The 23,194-nt window shown below is 41.4% G+C and overlaps 1 protein-coding gene across 4 annotated transcripts in view; it reads left to right on the top strand.

Annotated features, from left to right (window-relative positions):
* The window catches only part of VWCE (von Willebrand factor C and EGF domains), a 30,022-nt gene extending 6,853 nt beyond the window's left edge, over positions 1-23,169 (top strand). For 2 of the 4 annotated variants that reach the window (XM_063289176.1, XM_063289177.1), the window contains 16 exons: positions 1,302-1,418; positions 1,538-1,654; positions 3,317-3,445; positions 5,365-5,813; positions 5,895-5,988; positions 6,641-6,723; positions 8,364-8,451; positions 9,418-9,503; positions 10,261-10,378; positions 11,863-11,948; positions 13,975-14,071; positions 15,007-15,089; positions 16,856-16,946; positions 18,208-18,290; positions 19,287-19,389; positions 20,069-23,169. In XM_063289176.1, coding sequence (XP_063145246.1) covers positions 1,302-1,418; positions 1,538-1,654; positions 3,317-3,445; positions 5,365-5,813; positions 5,895-5,988; positions 6,641-6,723; positions 8,364-8,451; positions 9,418-9,503; positions 10,261-10,378; positions 11,863-11,948; positions 13,975-14,071; positions 15,007-15,089; positions 16,856-16,946; positions 18,208-18,290; positions 19,287-19,389; positions 20,069-20,811 — 2,567 coding nt within the window. In that variant the 3' untranslated portion in view covers positions 20,812-23,169. Of the gene's footprint in view, positions 1-1,301; positions 1,419-1,537; positions 1,655-3,316; positions 3,446-5,364; positions 5,814-5,894; positions 5,989-6,640; positions 6,724-8,363; positions 8,452-9,417; positions 9,504-10,260; positions 10,379-11,862; positions 11,949-13,974; positions 14,072-15,006; positions 15,090-15,844; positions 15,964-16,855; positions 16,947-18,207; positions 18,291-19,286; positions 19,390-20,068 lie in introns of those variants that run through there. The other 2 variants (XM_063289178.1, XR_010066848.1) reach the window with 2 other exon arrangements.
* Positions 23,170-23,194: the final 25 nt, after the last annotated feature.

Genomic DNA, 23,194 nt, shown 5'->3' with positions numbered 1-23,194 from the left:
TTCTGCTGCTGAAATCTGGTATCAGCATTTTTTTTTCACTTCTCCCCCCCCCCCAAATGAGAAACAAGTCACAAAAAGGGCCAACATTTTCAGCTCTAACTATTCTGTTATCATATGCCACATGGCTCTTACATACCTTGGAGCACTCCCGGGGGGTGTGGGGGGGAAGAAAAGGAAAAGAAAGAGGAAAGGGAAATGGCCAGCCTTGTCCAAAAGGTTGCCTGCCCCTTCATCAAAAGCTGGATCAGTAATTATAATACATGTTGGCGTGTTTAGCATTTCAATATCCTTTCATGCCTTGTATTTTTGAGCAGAACAGTTATGACGGGTAGATGAAAGATAATGTATCTGGGTTTGGCATTTCATCAGTGGCATGTTTATTTTGTTTAATAAGTTTTTTAAAAAATAAATTATGCTACAACTCATTTTCACTGACACTCTCTCTGTTCACACACAGACACAGATACAACAGCAGCTCAGTGCTAAACTGGTGCTGACCAAAATAATAATATTGAGGCTGTGCTAAAGAGAAAAGGTGTGATGATAGGGTTCAGTGTTCTAGAGTGGTTCTGTACAAATCAAAAAGTAAAAGGAACCTCTTCTTCAAGTCAAGCTCAACTGCTGACATCATGGACACGACAATATGGAAGTGGTTTGCATTGCCTTCTTCTGAAATGTTTTTTCAACTTCTCAATCATGCCCACCACTCTATTATGCCTAGCCCTTGATGGCCATTTTAGGCTACTGTGGATATATGCCCACCCTTCTGGTCGGTCAGTACTGTCCTCCCTGGCCACTTTGGCTTGGGCTGCAGAAGAGACTGGACACCTGATTTCCACAGAGGCACCTGCCTACAGCACTGGTCAGTCACCACATGGGTGACTTGTATGCATGACTTTACCACTCTTTACAAAGAACATTAAACTTATCTTTTAAAATATGGGTTTAGCACTCTTTTGAAAAAATCTCTAGCTCTGTGTTTAACAAGCAGGACTAGTACTCTCTCTTTCTGTATGGCATAGAAGTTTGGTTTACACCAGAAGGGAGAGAGTCAGATCCTGTCATCTGTATGTTGTTGGTTCTGTCCCATAGGAGTGCATAATTGGTTTTCAATTCTGCAGACCTGGGGAGGAATGGGAGGGAAATGTCCTCAAAGGTACCACTCTCATGCACTAAGAGATGCCTTATTCTTCAACTATGACCATTTAGCACTGAAATTGTCTCCATTTTTGTCTTTTGGTGCAGCTGGTCTCTTCTCCTGCCTTCATGTTTGTTAACCCGCACAAATCTCTTTTCTGCAGACATTGATGAGTGCCTGAATGCTTCCTGCGAGGGGCTTTGTGTGAACACAGAAGGGGGCTTTGTGTGCGAATGTGGCCCGGGGATGCAACTTGCCACTGACCGGCACAGTTGTCAAGGTGGGTCAGACTGGGACTGCAGGAAGGGAGGTCTGGATGAAGTTTTTTAAAACGTTGCAGGAGGAACTTTGGTAGGATGGATTGTCATGGGCCAATGGTATTGACCATCTTGATCCCAGATACTGATGAGTGCCTAGCAACACCCTGCCAGCAGCACTGCCAAAACAGTATCGGCAGCTATCAGTGTTCCTGCCACCCTGGGTTCTACCTGCATGGCAACCGACATTCCTGCATGGGTGAGTGAGTCTGCTTTTGTTGCGGAGCCCAGCAGATCCCTTTCTTCTAAAATGAGTGGTTTATCCTGGCCTAAAAGCTCTATGAACAGTGACAGCTATAGCTCCCTGGAGAACAACTTGGAAGTGAACCATTTGAAGGATTTATTTCCTTTCCTTTCAAAAATGTGGTCCAGGCAGGTAGTGTTGTTATCACTGCTTTAGTTTTGGGGAACAGCCTGTTTTGATTGAAACTCTAGGAGGCTGCAGGTTGGTTTGTCTGCCGCAAGAGTGACAGCAGTGTCCTAAAACCGCACATTTGAAAATGTGCTGATTAGCCTCTTCGGTTCTTTCTTCTTAGTAGTATTTCTGAAAGTGTCACATATCTAAACTCAACAGAGATATTTTCCCAAATTGAGAAATAATGATGGAAAAGTTTTCCTACTCAATGTTATGGTGGTACAAAGTACCCACCCCCACACACATGTAAGCTGCATTCACTGCTAGACCTATGAGATGCCCCCTCATACATATGAACTGCTTAAAGTGCCCATGTAAGAAACCATTCACAGCAAGCTGAATTGGCCCTGAGTGGTGACAGGGGGAAGAATCAGTCAAGAACCTGTGGCTCAGTAAACCAACTTGTTTCTAGTCACAGACCATATCTCAGTGTGACTAGCATGCTGACCTAGTAGGAAGGGATAAATAATAATAAGGTTGCGCAGATGGGTTTATCAAAAACATTCCAACAACATGCTGTAATTTTCACCATGTCTGCCTTTTCCTGTTCTTTGCATGTAGGCAAAGAGTATATAAGCTCAGGTTCTGCTTTTGCTCAGGGCTGCCCAAGAAGCTGCCAATACTTTGCTGGGAGTCCAGTGTACACTGTTTTATTGTTTGTATGCTAATAAAATTATGTTGTATCTTCAAAGTGTTTTGGTCGCTTTAGGTGAGCCAGGTTTTGGCTATAACAATGTACATGGGCAATTCCGCATGGCAGCCTAAGGTTTTTTTCTCTTATGGTGTTCCTGGCTGTCTCTGAAGCGGATTTTAAATGTTCCAGTCTAGATTGCAGGGGGTTGGCAACAGGGCTGGTTTGGTGCTGAGTCTGGACTACGGCCACTGCAGGACCAGATTGGTTGTTTCCCCACTTTTTGCCTTGCCCATCCATGCAGGGAAGGCAAGCCTCATTACCTGGCCTTTCTGTGGACCAGCTTACCATTGCCTACCTCTTCCTTTTAGGGTATGCTCCCTCCTCATTTGTCCCTGGTCTTTTCCTTTACTTTCCAGGCATTTGCACGCAGGCATGCCTTCAATCCCTCTTCCCATATTCTCTCCTTTGACATTAACACAGACCCTTTCTCTCTCCCCCCCCACTTTATTGTACCTTTTTTGTTCTGATGCTATAGTGATCAAAGCAAAGGTTGTTTCTTTGTTCCTACAGTCCACTCTAAGTCCACAGATCTCAGAAGATTCACTTCCCATTCCTAAGGAAGAATTAAGAAAAGTAAAAGACCCCACAGTTATTCACTATCAGTATGCTATCTGCTGCATAGCTAGTAAATATATGTTTCATAATACGCAGTGAGTCCCACGCTTTCTGGCCCTTTATGGCTAAGCAACAGGAATATCTGTACAGCCACTAGCTGTGCTGTAAGCCTCTAGCGCCCTGTGCGTCTGGTGCAGATGTGAATGAATGCCGCCGACCCAGTGAGAAGCGAACCTGCCACCACTCCTGCCACAATACGCTGGGGAGTTTTATGTGCAGCTGTCATCCAGGCTACCGGCTCAGTGTGGACAGAGTGTCCTGTGAAGGTAAGGACTGCCATCTGCTCCCTGGAGGCCTGCTCCTGAAGAAGCCTTTTTGATCTCTTGCATTACATCAACTATTTGTTCATTGTGGTATAAATTGATGGTCTGGAAAGGTCCTGAGACTATGGGAATATGTATCAGGCTGCTTGGGATCTATGAGATGTATGAGAGGAAAAGAAGAGGGGTTGGAACATGTATACATCCAGTCCGCATAAGACAAAGTGACTAAGTCTAGCAATAGCTGGCTTGCTGCTGTAAACTGCTTGGGATGGTGGCTCCATTTCTTCCTCTAGAGCAGTGTTTCTCAACCCTGGCAAATTTTAAGATGTGTGGACTTCAACTCCCAGAATTCCCTAGCCAGCAAGGGTGGCTGGGAATTCTGGGAGTTGAAGTCCACACATCTTAAAGTTGCCAAGGTTGAGAAACACTGCTCTAGACAATCTCAGTCAGCATCCTGTTGGCACTTCCTTGCTCATCTCATCTACATTGGTAAATGTTGACAGGAGTTGCACCAGTGATAGTGTTTTTGCCAAATGTATTGCTCCTATGGAGTAGAACTGTGACAACTATCAGTCAAAATCCCTCCCCTTTCTTCTTGTTGCTGTCATTTCCAATGGTCCTAGTTATGCCTGCTGGTTCCTGGCCAACTCCAAGATCCAAGACCAATTCACAAGATGCTACAGGGTTCTAAGTCTATTATCTTCCCTCAGCATGCAGATCTCACCAGACTAGCTTTCTGGTGCAGGGATTTATTTTTCTAACTCTGCACATTTCCTCTTTTTATTTAAATTATTATACTTATTTATTCTTCAAATTTCTTTCACTGCCCATCTCTCCCAAAAAGGGGACTCTAGGCAGTTTTAATCTCTTCTTTTAAAAAATTGGCCTGATAGGCTGATGTGGATTCCTCTGTTTTGTTAAGGGAACTTCCCTGCTATGTGCTAGGTTGCTTAGAAACAGTACTGGGTTTATCCAGCTGTTCCCAAGTGGAGGTGAGGGGATGCAGGCAGTTGCCTTCCTATTCTCAGGTAGGTTAGTTTTGTGTGGTCTGGGAGACTTTCTAGCTCCAGGAAAGGAGGCAAAGAGCAGGTGGCAGCCATACCTTGGTATATAAACCCTGGGCTTATGGGCCTACCATGCAAGGAGCTTGCAGTATGAACATCTAGTCTGTCAGGTTTTTTAATGTGCTTTTAAAACATCTGTAAAATAACTTATAGCAGTTTTTACAGATAGCTTTTTCTGTTGTGTAGAGCTTTGTAGGCAGTTGCCCTTGGTACACATTACATTGATGAACATTCCCAAGAAACATTTTAATACAAATGTCTCTGACCTTGCTTGTTCCACAATTTTCCTTGAAGCATAATTTTGCAATGTACATTATTCACCGTAAACTCTTGATATTTTTAAATAAAACTACCCCTTTCTGTCTGCAGCTTTCAGCAATGTACCTTTTTTTTCCAGGCTGTCTCTTAAAAGGTGCTTTTTTTCATGCGAACTTTTTACCAGATAGATAGAAATTAGAAGTCTCCAGTCAAAGCTCTACCTGTCCCATAAACAATCTGTTTTGACAGATGCTCCCCATTTTTTCAAAATGGGATTTCATTTACTCTGGAGACATAGAATTTATGAACCCTTTGTGCTCTATTAACGTGGCTTTTCAAAAGCCTCTGTTTTTGTCATCAGAGAAGACTGAAATCAAAAGCTAGATAGAAGTCACAATTGAGAGCACAGGGTAAAAGCTCTTCTTCATGGAGAGTAAAAATCCTTCCCAACAGTGGCTTGGAGGCTATTGAAGCAACATATATTTTGGCTGTGTATTTGCGGCAGGGGGAGGGGGAGAGGATTTCTTAACCTAATTGGCCATCTCTCTCTCTCTCTCTCTCTTCACCCCCAACCCCCCATTCCTCTCTCCTGCCTCACAGGTTTTTCAAAGTCCAGCCTGGCCCCTTCTCCCATTTTACAATCTCTCCAGCAGCCACCAACTCTGCTGCGCCTTTCTCCAGAATCTGTAGGACCTGTCTTGCCCCCCAGAGGTTCCCCTCCTTCCCCAGCCCTTGCTCTCTCGAGGGTACCAGGAACCCCATCTCCGTTCCCACTCCTTCCCATTTTCTCAGGGCTTCCTCCTGCAGCTTCTCCCACCTCCACATCTCCTCCCCGCAGCTCATCTTTTGGCACCTCCTTCTGGCCCAGAACTGCCAGGCCTTCTCCACCACCTCTGCTTCAAAAGAAGGTTAGCCCACCCCTTCCCCCAAGCCCTTTATCTCCCTCAGCTCCCCCTGATGCCCTGCCATCTGCCTGCTGGCATGGAGGGGTTCTTCATGAAAATAGCAGCTACTGGACAGAACCACCATGTCTGAATTGCTCGTGTAAGGTATGTGGCATATTTTGAGTTCCTAGCCTTCTCTCCAACTTCAGGTATTTTGCTGGTGCTGCCTGTGTTGTCTTATTTCAGGGTGGACAAGTGTTTTGTCGAGCAGTGATATGTGAAGTTTCCTGCTCTCACCCAATTCCTCCAGCCCAGGGAGAGTGCTGTCCTAGCTGTGCAGGTGAGAGAAGTACCCACAAGGTCAAGGCTGTGTATGCTTGTGTCAGACAGGAACACGTGGGCCTTCCCCCATTCCAGCCTTGGGGGATTTTCACCATATACCCCCTTCCCCCTCAACTGACCAGAAGCGGTCCCTAATTTCTGGAACCTGGCTTTGGTAAGTCAACCACAACACCAATGTAGCTCTCAATTACCATGGACATTGTCTGGAGTATCAAAGATCCATCCTGGTGCTCACAAACATTCCCTAACCTAGGCTTGCTTTAACCTAAAAAATAGCTCTGAAATCTTCAAAAAAGCAGAATAGAGCAACCGTTCCCAACCTGGTGGCCTTCTCTAAACCTGTTGGGCCTAATGGGAGTACGTACAGTTTAATACATATGGCGATTTGCACATTGGAGACAACCGAAATAGCACTTTTAACAGTGTGCAATAGCCAAGAGGTGCCTTGGACTGTCTGTGACTTGCAAATGGTGATACTGTTACAAGTGGTTTCATCTATGGAATATTGGAGAGCATCTAGCAAAAGTCTTTGAAAATGTCTACATGCTGACCACTGAATCTTTCCCAGTTAAGAGAAAGGTGAAATGGGGCCTGTCTCCCTTAGTTCTTGTCCCTTCAGAGAAGAATCTTCTCATTCCTGTTTCCTACAGGCTGTTTCTATTATGGGATGTCCAGAGTTGAAGGGGACGTATTCTCTCTCTCTGAGGAGAACTGCACAGTCTGTGTCTGCCTGGTGAGCCTCACAGAGTCCCAGGGAGCTGGGGCTGGTCTTCTTTCTCTGAGGACATATAAATAACTATTTGCTAACACTGGTATCTTTAGATGGAAGTCAAGCTTCAAGTAATGACTGTAGCTTTTGCTGTGAGCCAGCTAGCAACATTGTACTGAAGCTTGTAAATGTTTTGATGGACATCTTTTTTTGCCCAATGGCCCAGAAAGTGGAGTTGAATTAAGAGAAAGAACTAGAGCTCCTCCTCCTCCTCCTCTTTTTTACTTTATAGCACAAATTATTATCTGATTTAACATACAGTTTCAGACCCACAAGTGATTTTAACTGGTCTCTATAGCCGTATCTTGGGTCACTGATTCTCTACTATTTGTAAAAGATGCCAAGTTTCAAAACAAAAGTACAGAAAGAGGGGAGAACAGTGCAATAGTGGCAGAGAAAATACTGGCCAGCTTCTATCAAACTTGGATTTTCCTTTTGCTTTCATGCCAGCCAGACTCCTTTTCTGAACCGGGATATTCAGAGGCACAGGCAAGGAATGTTCCCTATGATTTCAAACCTGTACAAGGATCCCACAGGCAGGAACAGGAGATAGCGTGTTATTACCCTTCCCCTGTTGCCCTTACAAACAATGAAAGGAGTCCCTCTCACTACAAGCTGTACTCTCTTCCTTTTCAGCCTTCACTGTTAGCACTCTTATCCACATAACCACTGGAATGCCTGTCTCCAGTGGTTGAAGTCTGCTATCTAGAAAGAGTGCATAGAATTGATTGGGTGAGCAGAGTTTTTCCAAGGGTGATTTTGTAGGTGAGATGCACTGGGACTCATTACCAGCTACATCATGGCTGGGAACAATACTAATCCTACTGTTAGGCAGCAAGTGTCACAGAAGGGGAACATATTCTCCTGTGTTAAATTTATTGGTACTGTATTTATTGCCAAGGAGAAGCTTGTAGGATCTCTCTGTCCCAGGGCCCAAAATGGTGTTGGTGGTCTTGGTACTAAACCTTTGACTTAGAGCAGGTACTGTTTTACCTGTGGTGGCCAAATGCACTGAGGTGGTCCAGGGTGAGGAGCATTTGGAATTTAGTGAAAATGATGTGTGTGAGTATTTGGGAGGAAAAGGATTGTATTCATGATAATCCATTCTCTGTGACAGTCTTTCTCATCTTGCTGTCTATAAATTATAGTGGCTGAAATCTAAAATATCCTGATGCCACAAGTTTATGGGATACCATTCACCAGCCTTTCTCAACCTGGAGGAACCCTTGAAATATTTTTCAGGCCTTGGGGAATCCCTGCACATTCAGGCGCAAATATAGACCAGACGTTACAAAATGATTGTATTTTGTTTCATGGGTAGACCTGTATGCATTAACAATGTTCTTAAACTAGAAATATAGAATGAAACTTACCTCTTTAATGTGAAGTTGCTCAAATTTGATTTTTTTTTAAATAAATCGTGATCTCCCAGGGAACCCCTAGTGACCTCTCATGGAACCCTAGGGTTTCATGGACCCTGGTTGAGAAACCCTGCCATTCACTAATACAATCCAGATGTGACATCAGGCTGAAACTATATTGGACAAGGCAGAGGAAATGAAAAATTGACCAATCTGCACTGTAATGTTTGTTTTTCATTCCAGGCAGGCAACATTTCCTGTATTTCTCCAGAATGTACACCCAGCCCATGTCCCAGTTCTGCTCAGACAGACTGTTGTCCCTGCCAGCCAGGTACAGTAGATCTCTCTTGATAACTTGATCAGGGCCATAAAGAAGTCTTGTCTTTTAGAGACAATGCAAAACAAGGAGGGTGGAAATGGTGGGAAGTCATTCTTTGAAAGGCCTGGTCCAAACGAACAGGACATCCCATGAGTGGGTGATGCTAGTATTCACAGTGTAAAGACTTTTCAATGCTTGAGTGCACTGTAATGTAAATACTATTATCTGGGGTAGAACTGCCCTTGAAATGTTGAAATGTCCTATTCACACTGCAAATGGTTAAGTGATTATGTCCCGATTTGGTGGTGGTGGTGGGGTGGTAATCTGCCCATAGAAGGTAAGTATATCAAAGACAGTACATGGTCAGAAGGACCTGAGTATAAGACAACATTCAGTCATATAGTGACATAAATTAGAGTACTGAATGCAGGGTAACTCTATTGCATGATCTGAGGAGAGCAAAACCTATTTCACAAGGCTACTGACCAGGAGAACAATAACTGAAATTCTACACTGCCTTCCAGTTTTAAAAACTTCCAAGGTAGTTTACAATATTCAGCTGAAATGATTATTAGGGCAACCAAATGTGCATCTTTAAAATGGGGCATTTTAAAAAGCCTTGGAAAGGTAGATGAAAGATCTTTTCTTGTTGTGAAAAAAATAAATACAGTTGACACTAGACAGGGCACCTTGGGGGAAGAATTTCAAGGAGGGATGCTGAATAAATGAAATTAAAGTCCAAATGTCTGTGTAGTATGACAAGACATAGTGGTATAAATTTACAAGATAAGAGCTATGGGCACGAGATCATAAGAGCTATGTTCATAAATTTATAAATGTGATGCCATAGATGAATCAGGCCCCTTATCCAGTCACCAATCACGCTCTTTTCTATGGAAAGTTGACCTGTGCCATGTTACCCTTTCCTGTTATGAATCTTTGACAGCAGGACTGACCTACTGTTGTTTTCCTCTGTAGCAGAGTGTCATTTCCGCGGGCAGATATATGCAGAGGGGACTGAGTTCAACCCTGATGGTGATGACTGTACCACCTGTGTGTGCAGGGTACGTGTTTTATCTGGACTCATCTACCTTTCTAACCTCAGAGGATGTGCCAATCACCTTTCTCTCACTCAATGCACATGCAGCCTCTCTTGATTTCTCTCTCTTACACACACACACACAAATGTACACACTCACAGCTTTAAATTTTGCTCCCTCCCAGTGAAAAGCATGTGGTGAGACATAAACATTGGCAGCAGCGTAAGCTTATGCTTCACATCATTTTACCTAAGAAACCATGCATTTCAATTATTAGAAGGATGACTTCGATCTTTTCTTTCTGGTTGTTCTTGAAGCCTTGTAAACTTCCCTTATCCGTTGAAAGGGAAACATCCTTTTTTTCCTGCTTCACTGCAGAAACTTCAAACTGTCAAATGAGTTCTATTGGTGTTTCAGGACTACATGGCAACTGTGAAATTGGCTAAATTAATCCTCAGAAGGGGGAACCTTATTAATAGCCCTTGAGAGCAAAGGGTAAAGGCAAAGGAGAGAAGGGGCAAGGGGGAAAATGCTGAATCCAGTTCCTGCCAACAGTTGATCACCCACCAAGGTGACTATGGAATTCTTAGTCCTGTATTCTAGCTGAAGGCCCAATTGAAACAGATCCAGAAAATCACCAGGGAACCATTGCATAGCTTGGGAGCTGTAGAGTGTGATTTCCCTGATTTAAAAATATGTTAAAAAGAAATTGTGGACACCTGTCTTGATGACTTCCTCTCCATATCCTTATTGTTAATAATGGCACCCTGTCCTTCCTCAGCAAGGTGAAGTAGAGTGCTCCTTCATTCCCTGCCCTACACCAGGATGTCCCCGTGAGGACTGGCTGCTGGCTCCAGGGCAATGCTGCTTCACCTGCCGAAGGACTGGACCCATGACAGGTGAGATCCCTGCAGCCAGCATTATCTGTTTTGGAAAAGGCAATATTTTCTACCAATCAAAGGATGCAGCATTATGTGTTACTATGGCAGAGGTTTTGAGATAACTTACAGTAACATGTTATATTGATGATATTATAGTAGTGAATTCATTGGTAAACCAGTGACTATTGATAAGTATAAAATATAAGATAGATATTTTTCCTTCTTAGTTTGTATCTTTAGTTTGAATTTTTATTTTTAGGCTTATTTTTTGTAAAATTAAAGATTGCATTGTTAAAAATAAAGATATTAAATTAAAAAGTAGTCCATAAGACTAGAATGCAGACTGACCAGACAGTTTTTCTCTAGGTGAAAGAGGGATCAAAACACAGGATAGTTTTCAAACATCTAATATAAGTTTTCTTTATTTGATTAGTTTTCCCATGGCCAACTCTACCCCTACCCCATACAGTCCAAAATTGCTTCAACAGGAGCATCCCATTCTCTCTCTCTTTCTCCTCCCCTGAGCACATAGCAGCATCACCAACTTCTACATCTGTCAGCCTTCCCAGGTAGACCAGACAGGAAACAGGACCAGATGAGCTAATTCTACTTTATTGTAAGGCTACATTAACACAATCTTGCAAGTCTGAAAGTACAAATCTCTTGCCATCTTCTTTACAGTCTTAGAAGTCTCTTCTAAGCCTTTCTCTGCCCATTATACAGCTGTGGACTATGCCCTCCCTTATCTGACTGTTCCCTAGGCAGCATCTCTTCACCCATCTCTCAAGGTCTTTTTCACATACCATTACAACATCCATACATTCAGTAATTGCAGATAATGGTGTGATACCCACAACAAACAAGCAGCAATGCACGTGCAAATATAAAGTCAAAACAAAATTAGTAGATCATATAACTTTGGCTTCTGATCTCCCTAAGGCCCTAAGGGAAGCATTCTTTGGAGTCAGTCTTTCAAAGGTGACCCTGCTGTTGGCATCCTCCTTACCTCAGGATGAGTCCTTTATAACCTTGGCCTAGCCAAGCCGGTATGAAGGAAGGCAAGTAGAAAAACATTGGATCACAATCCTTAAGCCTCTCTAGAAGCTATAGCAAAAAATTTACAGTGCAGTACTTTCCTCAGTGAGACTCTTCATGATTAGGACCAGTGTTTCTCAACCTTGGCGATTTTAAGATGTGTGGACTTCAACTCCCAGAATTCCCTAGCCAGCATGCAGGCTGGGGGATTCCGGGAGTTGAAGTCCACACATCTTAAAATTGTCAAGGTTGAGAAACACTGATTAGGACAGACAGAACACATCAGACCAAATATCAAACTAACTTTCCATGCAGTCTTGATTCTCTTTTGTGCAAAAATGGACTTTTGGCATGTAGAATGCTGATCATATTTCCCTTACCAAGCATTCTGGTAAGAGGGAGCCTTTTACCTTTGCCAAGATATATTTACAAATGTTTCTTTTCATTGTCTCTCTTTTCTTGACCAGGTTGCTTTATAGATGACAATGGAGTTGAATTTCCAGTAGGACAACTCTGGTCACCGGGTGATCCCTGTGAGTTATGCATCTGCCAGGTGAATGATAACCTGCTCTATTTCACTGAGTTTTAACCTTCCAGACTCCTATCACATATTATTATTATTATTATTATTATTATTATTATTATTATTATTATTATTATTATTATTATTATTACTCCTACCTTTGCTATAGTAGCCCCCTAACACTCCCTAGCCAAGATTCAGATGGATACTTTGAAGAATGTAGCTCAAACTCCAGTTTCTTTGCCTGGTTATTCTAGGAACACTGGGCAGAGTCAAATAGTTGTATGTTAAATGCTGCCTTCCACTATCTGGGTTGGCAGAAAAAGTATGCTGACATCTATTGTGTTGCCCTCCTTGATAATCCCTAGTTTGCTTCAATAGTAAGGCTGCCATTGTACTGTTTCAATGCTCGACAAGCTAAGGAAAGTGACTGGTGGATTCCCTGGGCTTAATTTTCCCTCCCACTGAGTGCCACCTGTCAGTGAGAAAAACAACTACCATTCCCTGATGATAGAACCAGCAGCACACAACTCTGAGAGCTTAGTTACCTTCCTGGTTTAAGTTAATCTTCTGCATAGCACTGGACTAGAGCTAACCTGATTTTTTAAGCATTGGTCTACTGCTCTTTCAAAAAAACACTAGATCCCTGCATATAAGGAGTCTGAGTAAAACCTGATAAAAGCATTATATGGGCAGATCCACTAACTGTCAGGTGTCTGGTTTTTCCTGCAGTCTAAGCCAAAATGGCCAGGGGGGGCAGGGCCAAGTGCCTGGAGGCAATGCTGGTTCAAGGGTATATTGCACCCCTAGGATGCATTGAATGATGGCATCACGTCCTGCCAATGTGAAGTTTCGCATTTCTAGAATGATTCAGAAGGAGGGATGGCATTGGTGCTCTCTAGGCTTGGACACACTAGGCCAGTGCCTACTCAGTCTTAACCTAAAGCTGGCCCTGCCTGGGGGGGAGGAGGGTGCCTGCAGTAACCTGGAGGTAAACTGGAGTTGGGCAGATTGCAACCCTTTACCGTGCCATTACCACATTTTTGGTGACGTGTGAGCCGAGCAAATATTACATCAGGAAAATAGGCAAAACACAACTGTAACACTGAAACAGCTAAATATGCTTTAAGTTGCTTCCCAGTTGGTAGGGAATGAGACAGAGTCAACATCATAAACATGTGGTTTATATAAAAAATAGGCATGTTTGTGCTGCCATTAGGGGGATGTGAGGATGAGCATTTGTGGACTCCTGAATGCCATAATTGGGTTATTATTGTAAATCACAGGTTAACAAACTGTGAGATTTGGATCCTTCCTATTTAGGATGGTGGGAGACAACCTGCAGCTCATAGGCAATGGGCAGCTCAGAGTGGGCTTCCATTTTGGGTGCTCTCCTCACCAATAACTTGAATGACAAACTTTGGGCAGCATGGTATCTCTAGCATGCTGCTCTATGCTTCCTAGCAGCTCATTAATCATCTGAACAAATGTATAAATGGCATGTATAGAAATCCATTGCTTTGTGGAAACTGCTTGTACCTCATTTAGATAGAATGGTACATATCCACATTTTAAATCAATAGATCCACACTTAACAGTCTTGCAATTCCTTTCTTGTCATTCAGTCTCTTTCCTGCTTGCAATCTCCTGCTCCAGCTGTAACTTCTCAGCCTGCCCCAACATTCCAGATGCTACCTGCTCATTTACTATGATGTCCGCATATGCCTCCTTGGATAGAAGTGATGTCACCTCCTCTGTGATTGCACTGATGCCTGAAACTAGACATCGCTGGGCTGGGTCTCGTTGCAGAGTGCAAGGGGATCTCCAGTGAGGCTCTAGCATATGTATGCTAAGATTGTAATCAACTCTCCCAAGACGACACCATCCAACACTCACCTTATTGGGTGTAAAATAAGAGAACAGATCTAGAACCTTTTGAAGATAACTAACAGAAGACTGATACCTCTGCTGGGATGGAGGCAATGGAGGGTCTGTCTGCCCACAACAGACCAGCAGTTCGTGCTGTGGGTTTCTGTGAAGTTCTTTTCTGTTACAGGCAGATGGTTCAGTGAGCTGTAAGAGGACAGATTGTTTGGAGATGTGTCCTCATCCAATCCAAATCCCAGGACAGTGCTGTCCAGACTGCTCAGCAGGTAAAATTCCATCTTTTCAGAAAGCTGTTTCCTTCTTAGGGAAACCAAATATTTTCCTTCACAGAACATCCATATTGTTCTGAGCATGAGTGCAGCTGTTTTGGACACTGATGTGTACATCGTCTTTAACAGTTTTACACCAACATTGTAAAGAAAATTAAAACTGCCCAGAGTCACTGAGAGTCAAGCAGCACATAAATTTAATAAATAAATAAAATGAAAAAAACAAACTCCATTTAGAATCTAGTTCTACTTCTTGCCTCTGCCTCTTGCTTTTAAAGCAGACAGAATATTGTTCTGCTCACGTATAAATGTGAGAAACCTACCTCAAATGAGCATTCCTCTTTTTTAAAAAATGTGTATGCTGGTACTCATTCTGAGAAGATAATATGTATAGGCAAAGCCATTGTAAACCTAGTAAATAATTTCCAAAACTATTGCTGTTCATGGACACTTCTCTGAATTTGCATTTTTTTTCATTTTATTAAAGATTTTTGTCAGTAATAGTTTTTTAGTGTCATAAATGAAAACACTAAGCACAAGAATATTGATACTGTAATTGGTCTTAAATTTCAGAATTTAACATCTACATCTATGTTACATGTTGAGTACTTTCAGATGAACATTTCCTAAGATTTTAATCAAAAGACATTGTGCAGTTATTTTGTCTGTTCATCCTTAATAGATTTTTAATGGGAAAAAAAAAGAAGCACTAGGTAACACCCAGGATGGTTTATAATGGAAGACAATGTCATCTGACTCCCCCCCAACAAATTGCATAAATGATAGCAGCTGATAGTATGATAAATATCTTGTGCAGAAGCAGGCACCATCCATGTCATGCCTACCTGTCTCATGCTTGCCTGAAGGCTTTTATACAGGCTAGCCAGCTCAGGTTGACCAAGTAAATATGTTTTTCCATTTCTCAACCAAAGGCTGCACCTATGCAGGGAAGATCTTCTATAACAATGAAACCTTCCCCTCTGTCTTGGATCCATGCCTGAGTTGCATTTGTTTGGTAAGCTCTCTGCTTGTCTTACCCCAGCCTGAAAAAAATGCTAAGCTCTGGTAACTATGGACAACCTTCTTTGGACTGAGTGGCTACATCCCAAGAGGGTATCAGAATGGTATATACATTCCACCATCTCATAAGCTTTCAGAGAGATACATATGTATATTATGTCATGCCTCTATGCATGGGGTTTTACATGACTTCATATAAAAACATCCCAGAACATCTGAAGAGGGTAGGGACATACAAAAGTGGGTGGGATTAAAAGAAGGAAGAATTAGGTCTGGAGTCCCCTCACACTCAGAAAGAAGGCAACTTTTTAATAACATTTAATAAATTAGACATACGAATAAGGAAATAATGTTCTGTCTTTGAGAATGGCCAGCCAGATCCTTCCAAGAAGTTTGCAAGAAGGTTAGAAAAGTCTTAACAGGCAAGAGAATACATTCTCATATATACTTTTGCCACCGCTTAATCATTTTTTAAAAACCTGAATAGAAAACTATTTTGAGCCAGCTATATGTATTTAAACAAAATTAGTCCATCCATTTTGACAGCCAGTAGAGTGCTTGAAAAAATAAAAAGTGCAATTTAAATGATAAACAAATCAGTTCCCAAATATTTTTCAGATTTCACATTAAATATAGGTCATACATAGATCTTTAATGCATAGCATTTTAGCTGTTTTTTGTTTGTTGGCCTGTTTTTTTGGGAGGGCTCTCTGAGAGATGATTCTCAAATAGTTTTCTATTTAAATTCAGCAATTTGAATTTGGGTGGCATCTGGGAATGAGGTTCGAGGGCTTGCAGATTCCTCATTCCTGCTGTGTATAAGAAATAAAGACACATTGATTGTGCTCATATTTAAGTTTTTCAAGAAGGTAAGCTAATTTTCTTGAACTGCAGTCTTTTGTTAATTTTCCTGGTAATGCCTCCTCCATTTGAACTCCATGGGCCTTGTTTCTGAGGAGAAGTAAGACCTGTGACTGAAGAGACTTGGATAGTTTAGATTTTCACTTAATATCTGTTATTGAAAGAATCAGTAATTAAATCATTGAAAAGGTGATTATGATTGATTATGTGCTATCAAGTCACTGTCAACTCTTAACAACCACACAGATAGACTTTTCCAGGATGATCTGGCCCTTCAGGTCTTCTAATGGTGCCCTCATCGTTGCTGTAATTGAGTCTATCCATCTTGTTCTGGTTGCCCTCTTCTCTTTCTTTCCATTGAAAAGTACTCATAGAAAATATTCCGCTACTATCAAAATCAATTTCTTACTGAAATAATAGGACTTGGAATCAATCCAAGGAAAAGGGCACAAGAAGGAACAATCTGAAAATTGGTCATAATGTTCCATTTGCACTTTTGTCCCAACCCTAACTCCAACCAGAGTCCCTTTTGGGAGATGGGCGGTGATAAATTTGATTAATAAATAATAAATAAATAAACTCACTTCTCTTGATTCTTAGAAAACAGATCTATTTGCTATTTCTGTGAAACTTTCCTATGTAATACTACAAGAAGTATATGAGTACAACTATTACTGAGGAACATGATATGCTGAGGGAGGGGGGAAGGGAAAGAAATAGAAATAAGGAAAAAGGTGGGGGAGGAAGCTTAAAAAAATGTGTTAGCAGATGAAGATTTTAAATTGCAGGGTAATAATATTGCTTTGCCATTAATGCAGGTTCTTCCCTGCCCGCCCCCCGCTTCTCTCTATCTCTTTCTCTGTGTACAACTCTGTGCATGTCTATGCATGAACCTTATAGCTGGGCTCTGTGGCGTGTTCTCCGGTGGACTGTGTCATATTTTGTACATACCCTTTCCATCCAGAAGGCGAGTGCTGTCCAATTTGTCATGGTAAGCATCTCAGATATGTGGCTTTTCCAAATGACTATTCCAAATGGAATTTAAACATAAAGATTGTGACAGGTAATCAATTTGTAAAAGTAACTCTGGTAAGCAGAAACATATTTAATTTAAAGGTAATTATCTTTTTAAAGGTAACTGTGCAGCATAGCACATCCCACACTTTGGTGGGGAATGCTGCAGCAGCAGGCAACTTTCTTGCTAGGAGGGAGGAAGGGCGGGGATGGTTTTCAAGCGAGGGTTTTTAGTTTGTATTTGGCACGCTTTTGCTCATTCTCACCTTTCTTCGTATTTGCCTACTATTCTTTCAATAAATCAGTTTTCATAAAGAATCCCCTTGTGAGACTGAGTATGTCAGAATAGGCAATCATTACAACAAACAACTATTGACTATTATGATTTTGCTATTAAAATGGAAAAAAAGAAAGGTTATTTTAACCTCACAGCATCCTGCTCCCCCCAGATGAATATAGGAACTGAATAAGTTGCAGGAGAAAATTTAGTAGAAATACCGCTTCCTTAGTAAACAGGAAGCAATAAAAAAAAACAAGCTGAAAGGAGGAAATTGCTAGTAAAAGGCACTGAAAAGCCAGAATAACACTTTGAAGTCAATTCTAGTTAGAACGGTATAGGAACTGAAATTTTTAGCCAGTCCAGAAATCAAGTTTGGGAAAAAAAATGTATTAAAAACAGTGAGCAACCAAAGGACAGTAATTCTAAATGAAACAAAGAACAGAACATGAGTTGTTCTCTTACTAATCCACATCACCAATTTTGCTTTCTCTCTGTGTTCTGATTAAGAGTTTTGTATAACTTGTGAGTTTCATGTTTTCATGCAATGTAATTTGTTTAAAAGAGAGTGCTTATACTGACATTATTTACTTATGTATAAACTAAACAGCCATCTGTCCTGTTGTTAGGGATTTATGCATAGTTTTTATTGCTTAGATGAGACTAAAAATTAAAATCTCGGAGAAGTATATTAGTAACTGGTTTGGTTCTTGAATGTTCAGTTTGATATCTGATGGGTTGTTTGAAATTGCACCTATACAATCATTTGTGCAGTAGTCAGCAGTTAGGATGTTCTGGTAATCTTGAGTAATATTTAGCATTAGAGAAAGCAAATTCTGAATTTTTGTATGGCACTATATCTGATCATGCTGTCTCATAAACAGGTCTGTAGGTAGTATGTTCATGGTTGAAACTGTATTTCTTGTGTGTGTGTGTGTGTGGGTTTTTTTTTTTCCTGTAGATTGCAATTACAAGGGAAGAAAAGTAATCAATGGATACAACTTTGTTCCAGAAGATGAACCCTGTGTTTATTGTACCTGCCAGGTGAGATGTGAGGATTTTGGAGAAAGAGAGACTCCCTCCTAATATCCTATGTTCCTTTCCCCTCTTTCCCATTGTTTCTTTGGAAATCTTAAATAAGATTTCAACTAAGGCATGGTTGCTGATTGGTTGGACTCCATTAAGGCAATAACATACTAGCAAAATGGAAAACGGTGGTTGTTCAGTTGCTTCTGGTTCTTTGTGACCCAATGGACCTCTGTTTGACAGTATTGTCTGTCAAGCTGTGCTTCTTTGAGTTCTCATAAGCTCCTGCTTAGCGATAGTATCTAGTTACCTACCTCTTTTTTGATTGCCTCTGATTTTTCCAGCCTCAGGGTCTTCTCTCATAACTTTTGCTTTTCCATTATGTGTCCAATATAATTGCTTTAGTTTCTGTTGAGTAGTCTGCAAACCAGATAGCAGAAATTGCAGAGTCTATGAACAAACATTTATTCATAGTAAACACAGAGAACAACTGAGCTGATCTAGAGTAGGCCAAAGGAAAAGAGGCAAAACAAACCCCATCAGTAACAGTAGAAACCTGCCTAACTCCTCCTGGCCGAAAAACGACAGAGGTCCTGTCTTAGAACAATATAGTTGTAACTCTTCTCACAACGCACAACAGCTTCATTATTAGTACTTTCAATGATCAGTCTGGTTTTATTTCTCCTGGTATTGCAGTCCACGGTATTCTCACTGATTTTCTCCAGCACGATAACTCAAGGGCATCATTTCTTCTTTGCTCAGCCTTGTTCTGATGATCCAGCTTTCACAGCCATATACAACAAAGAGAGCGTACTGTATTCAAGCTCCAGATTTAATTCTCCTCTCTTATATATTCCTGCATAATTCCCAACCATGCTGTGCAATAATAGAAATACTAGTAAGATATAATGGAACATCCCTAGGAGAGGGACAATGTAAGGCAACGGGTTCACCTCCTGGGATCGGTGATTTCTTGCTGTGTCTGAACGCCTCTTTTATTTTCTGTCCCGTCAGCTTGGGGAGGTGAGCTGCAAGAAGTCCTGTCCAAACACCTGTATGGAGCCCTTTGGTCCCTTGACTCATTGCTGCCTGGACTGCCAAAATAATGAAGTTACAGGTAAGCATTTTTTGTCACGTCTGTCTGGGGAATCTGTTGCTCTTCATTCCATGCTGTCAGATCTACAAGGAGGTAACAGTTTGGAAAGCAAGAAAAAAAGTATGTGATCCAATTATATTGCCCCTTTTAAGGAAATATAAAAAGATTCTATGCATGGAAATGTTTACAGAAGCTGCATTAGGTTTGTCATGCAAACTGAAATTGATTGGGATCGTAGCGGAGGTCAGAACACAGGGGATATAGTATTTGAAGTTACAGGTATTAGAGGGCCTCTGGGGAAAGCTGATGAACAGATTCTAAAATGGCTGTCTCCCATCTTCTGACAGTCACTGGTTTGCAACCAGTTTCCTATTCTGCTGCTCTATAATACAAGTTTCTTAACATGTTACATAGCTCAAAGCTGCAGAATGTGTTACAATGTACTTTTTGGACCCCCAATTGTGCTCTGTCTGAGCTGTATGGAATAGTTGTTTATAGTTTGTATTTGTGAGTGATTACATCTGCTTGTATGATCCAGCGGGAAGGGGCAGTGTTTGTGCATGTTCGTATATACTCATGCACATCTGGGCTCACTACAGGTTGAGATTTGTACAATCTAGAATACAGATCATAAATAACACATTTGCCACAATGCTTCAGAGCAATCACTGCTCAATCTAGTTTGCCTTTCTCACATCAGATGATTTGGCCTCCCTGGAGAATAGAGTAGCCAACCCTGTCTTGGAAGATGGAGCATCAGAGACATCCTTGCAAACTCTTCAAAGAGGTTACACAGCCCTGGTGTCTGACAGCCACTGCAGCTACTGCAGCTCTACCTCCAACATTGCTTCACTCACTCCAGAGGTTCCTCTTGAGGCAAGTAATGCAAGTGAACAGGAGACTCTACTTATGAACACAACCGCACTAGGGAATGTTGGACTCCACCAAACCAGACCAGGAGAGGCCATCAGGTTGCATCTCAATGAACCACCAAGTGGCATCCCTCCTTCTTGGCTAGGCCATTCAGCAATTCCTCAGATAAAGCCAGAGTCCACTGTACCACTTCTAAGTAACCCAGAAAGCTTTGGAGATCTTCCTGGCAGATCAACTGGATCCTCTATGACTCATTCCAGCCTGTCTTCTCTTTATTCAAGTACAAGCAGAACCACTGCATCTCCCACTGCTGCTCATACTTCCATTCCACCCACTCCAACTAACCTCAGAAATTCCATAACTGCCTTATTTCAGCGTTCAAACACCCACAACCTTCCTCTGCCAGCTGAAACATTTTCTCCTTCAGCCAGCTCTAATCTAGATTCCCTTCAAGAGCTTCCTAACAGCCCAACCCACATAACACAGTTTTCTTTGGATGAGAAAAATGTGGGGAACAACTCTAAATTAACTCCTAGTGATGAGAATAGCCTCACTAATATATCTCCATAGATTGGGGAAAATGCTGGACTTATTTCGAGTAACAGGAACATAACCACTTTAATCTCATAAAAACAGCAGCATCTACCTATAAGGTTGCTGGTAGCTAGTTTTCCCACTATGTATTCATGGCAATAACCACTTTCTGGCTTCTCAGAGAGCAGGCCCTCTTAGTGGGGAGATCACTTCAACCCTTGCTTGGGTTGAAGTACTAAGACCTCCTTGGATTTAGAAGACAATAGAAAAATCCTTTTATTTGCAGTATCAGTATACACATTCCAGTAAAGCATAAAGATTTCAGAATGGAAGCATGGCAAATAGTAGGACCATAGGCTAATTCACCCTCTTCTACTGTGTGTTGTATCCCTAAAGCCAGCAAGGGAAACAATAATTTGTTCCAGGAGTCACACAATAAGTTTTCTCACACCGTGTCTAATATAGATATTCTGTTGCTGTTTGCAGTCCTATATGGACATTTCAGGACTGATTATGTTGAAGAAATGTGGCTGTTGAAGAAATGAAGTCAGAAATGAACTAAACATTGTTTTACAAAACTATTCTGTACTGTATACTGGTATGTACAAAACTGATTCTTATAGTGGAAGATTTCCACTAAGTCTTTTCTAGTTCTGGTTACAGATGTGTTAGTGTGTATAGAATTCTGCAATTCAGATGATAATATGTTGAAACTTGATTTATATGAACACTAAAGCTATAGTATCATATCTAAAGGTAATGTATTTTTCTATGCCGCAGTTAAAAATACATTGCAAAGCTAAGCTTCTTATGAGAATTTCATTTAAGATTTCTTTGGTGATGTTCCCAGTCTTTGGGAACATTTAGTTCTTGAAAGGCTTTGAAAGTTGGGTGCAGCCCACTCATAAAACAGGCAGCATGACTGAATTTTCTCAGGTACCTCAAAGAGGTGTCCAGTAAGGGTATGTCAGCTTTTGATATTTGAAACCAGAAGGACTGTTGTTGTTTTCCCCCATTCAATATCTCTGGGAATTCTAATTTTGTGAGATTTCCAATAAGTCTTTGTTGGGTGATCTTTTATGTAATAGTGCTTCCTAAAGTTCCACGGCTAGCATCATTGTTCCTCTTTAAGCTTGGGTCTGATGTAAATGGACAGTATCACATACTGTGCTAGAGCGGTGCAGTGCTTCAGTTTCAAAGGCACAAAGGTGCTTCAGAGAGCACAAGAGCAGGAACTTATCCCCTGCTTGCAGCTCAGTAAAGCAACAGTGCCTTTTCTCTGTGTCATGTGGCTGTCCTCTCAGCTGCAGCGTGTTACTGGAAGAAGATGCATTTGGTCAAGGAGCTGCAAATGGTGTTAGGTTAGTGCCTTGACATGTTCTGGAGCACCCTTTTGCCTTTGAATTCGAAGGGCAGAACAGCCATATGGAATATAACTTTGGGCACATCCTGCGGCAGTTTGAAAAGTGGTTTGGAGCACATCTATGGTGCATCCTTGGCTGGTTCAACTCCCATAAGGCAGGTAGAGCCCAATATATCCTCAACTGTAGCTTTGCTGGCATCTAAGCCTTAGTCAAATGAGCATCCTCAGAAAGGGCCTTCTCATCTGCAATTTTTGCAGGTGGTAACCCAGAAAGTGCAAAACACTACTGTCTGGACAGGCAAATCCACATATTAAGAAGCCAGTGTAGGAGTCTGAAGTGTTTGATATAGTTACACAGTTGGCCACAGACCTTCTGAGTGACTTTTGGTAAGGTTCTCAAACTGATTCAGTTCAGTTCTGTCAAAACCACTCTACCTCATAGGGCATGTAATGGCTTTATGTTGGGTTAAAGTTGATTTCCTCCAAGGAATCCTGAAAAATTGAGGAGACTAAAAATTCACTAAAGATTCCAACTCCCTTTCATGGAACTACATTTGTGGAAGGGGGAATAAAAACCATGTTATGCCTCATGTTGCTATGCCTTGAACTAATAATGAACTATGGCTTGAAGTGACATTGCCTGGTTATCAAGACAGCTGCATCCTATTCTCTTGCCACCCCTCCCCCTGATTAAAGCCATTTTTGTCAATATCCCCTAAATTAGGGCAGATTAGGGCACATTGCTTGACGCCATCGATTGGACAATGTGACTGACCTGCATGAAAAGTTTTATTGGTAGATATGATAAAGTGCCTTTGTTTGTGATGGCCACATGCATGTTTTCATTTGGGCAGGAATTAAATGACATTTCTGTATGAATTTACCTTGGTATGTTGCAATATCAAAATGAATGCCTATATTGTGTGTTTCATATATTGTTATAAAAATTTGGTATTACAGTGCTGTGAACAATTCCATTTAAACAAAATACTTTGTTTTAAAAAATAAAAAATATAATAATAGAAATTATGGCAAATAAATTTTAATCTGAATTTT

This window comes from Candoia aspera, chromosome 1 (genome assembly GCF_035149785.1).
Source record: "Candoia aspera isolate rCanAsp1 chromosome 1, rCanAsp1.hap2, whole genome shotgun sequence".
In the NCBI taxonomy this organism is placed as follows: domain Eukaryota; kingdom Metazoa; phylum Chordata; class Lepidosauria; order Squamata; family Boidae; genus Candoia; species Candoia aspera.
The sequence above is the reverse complement of the archived record's forward strand: the minus strand, read 5'-3'. Positions and strand labels throughout refer to the sequence as shown.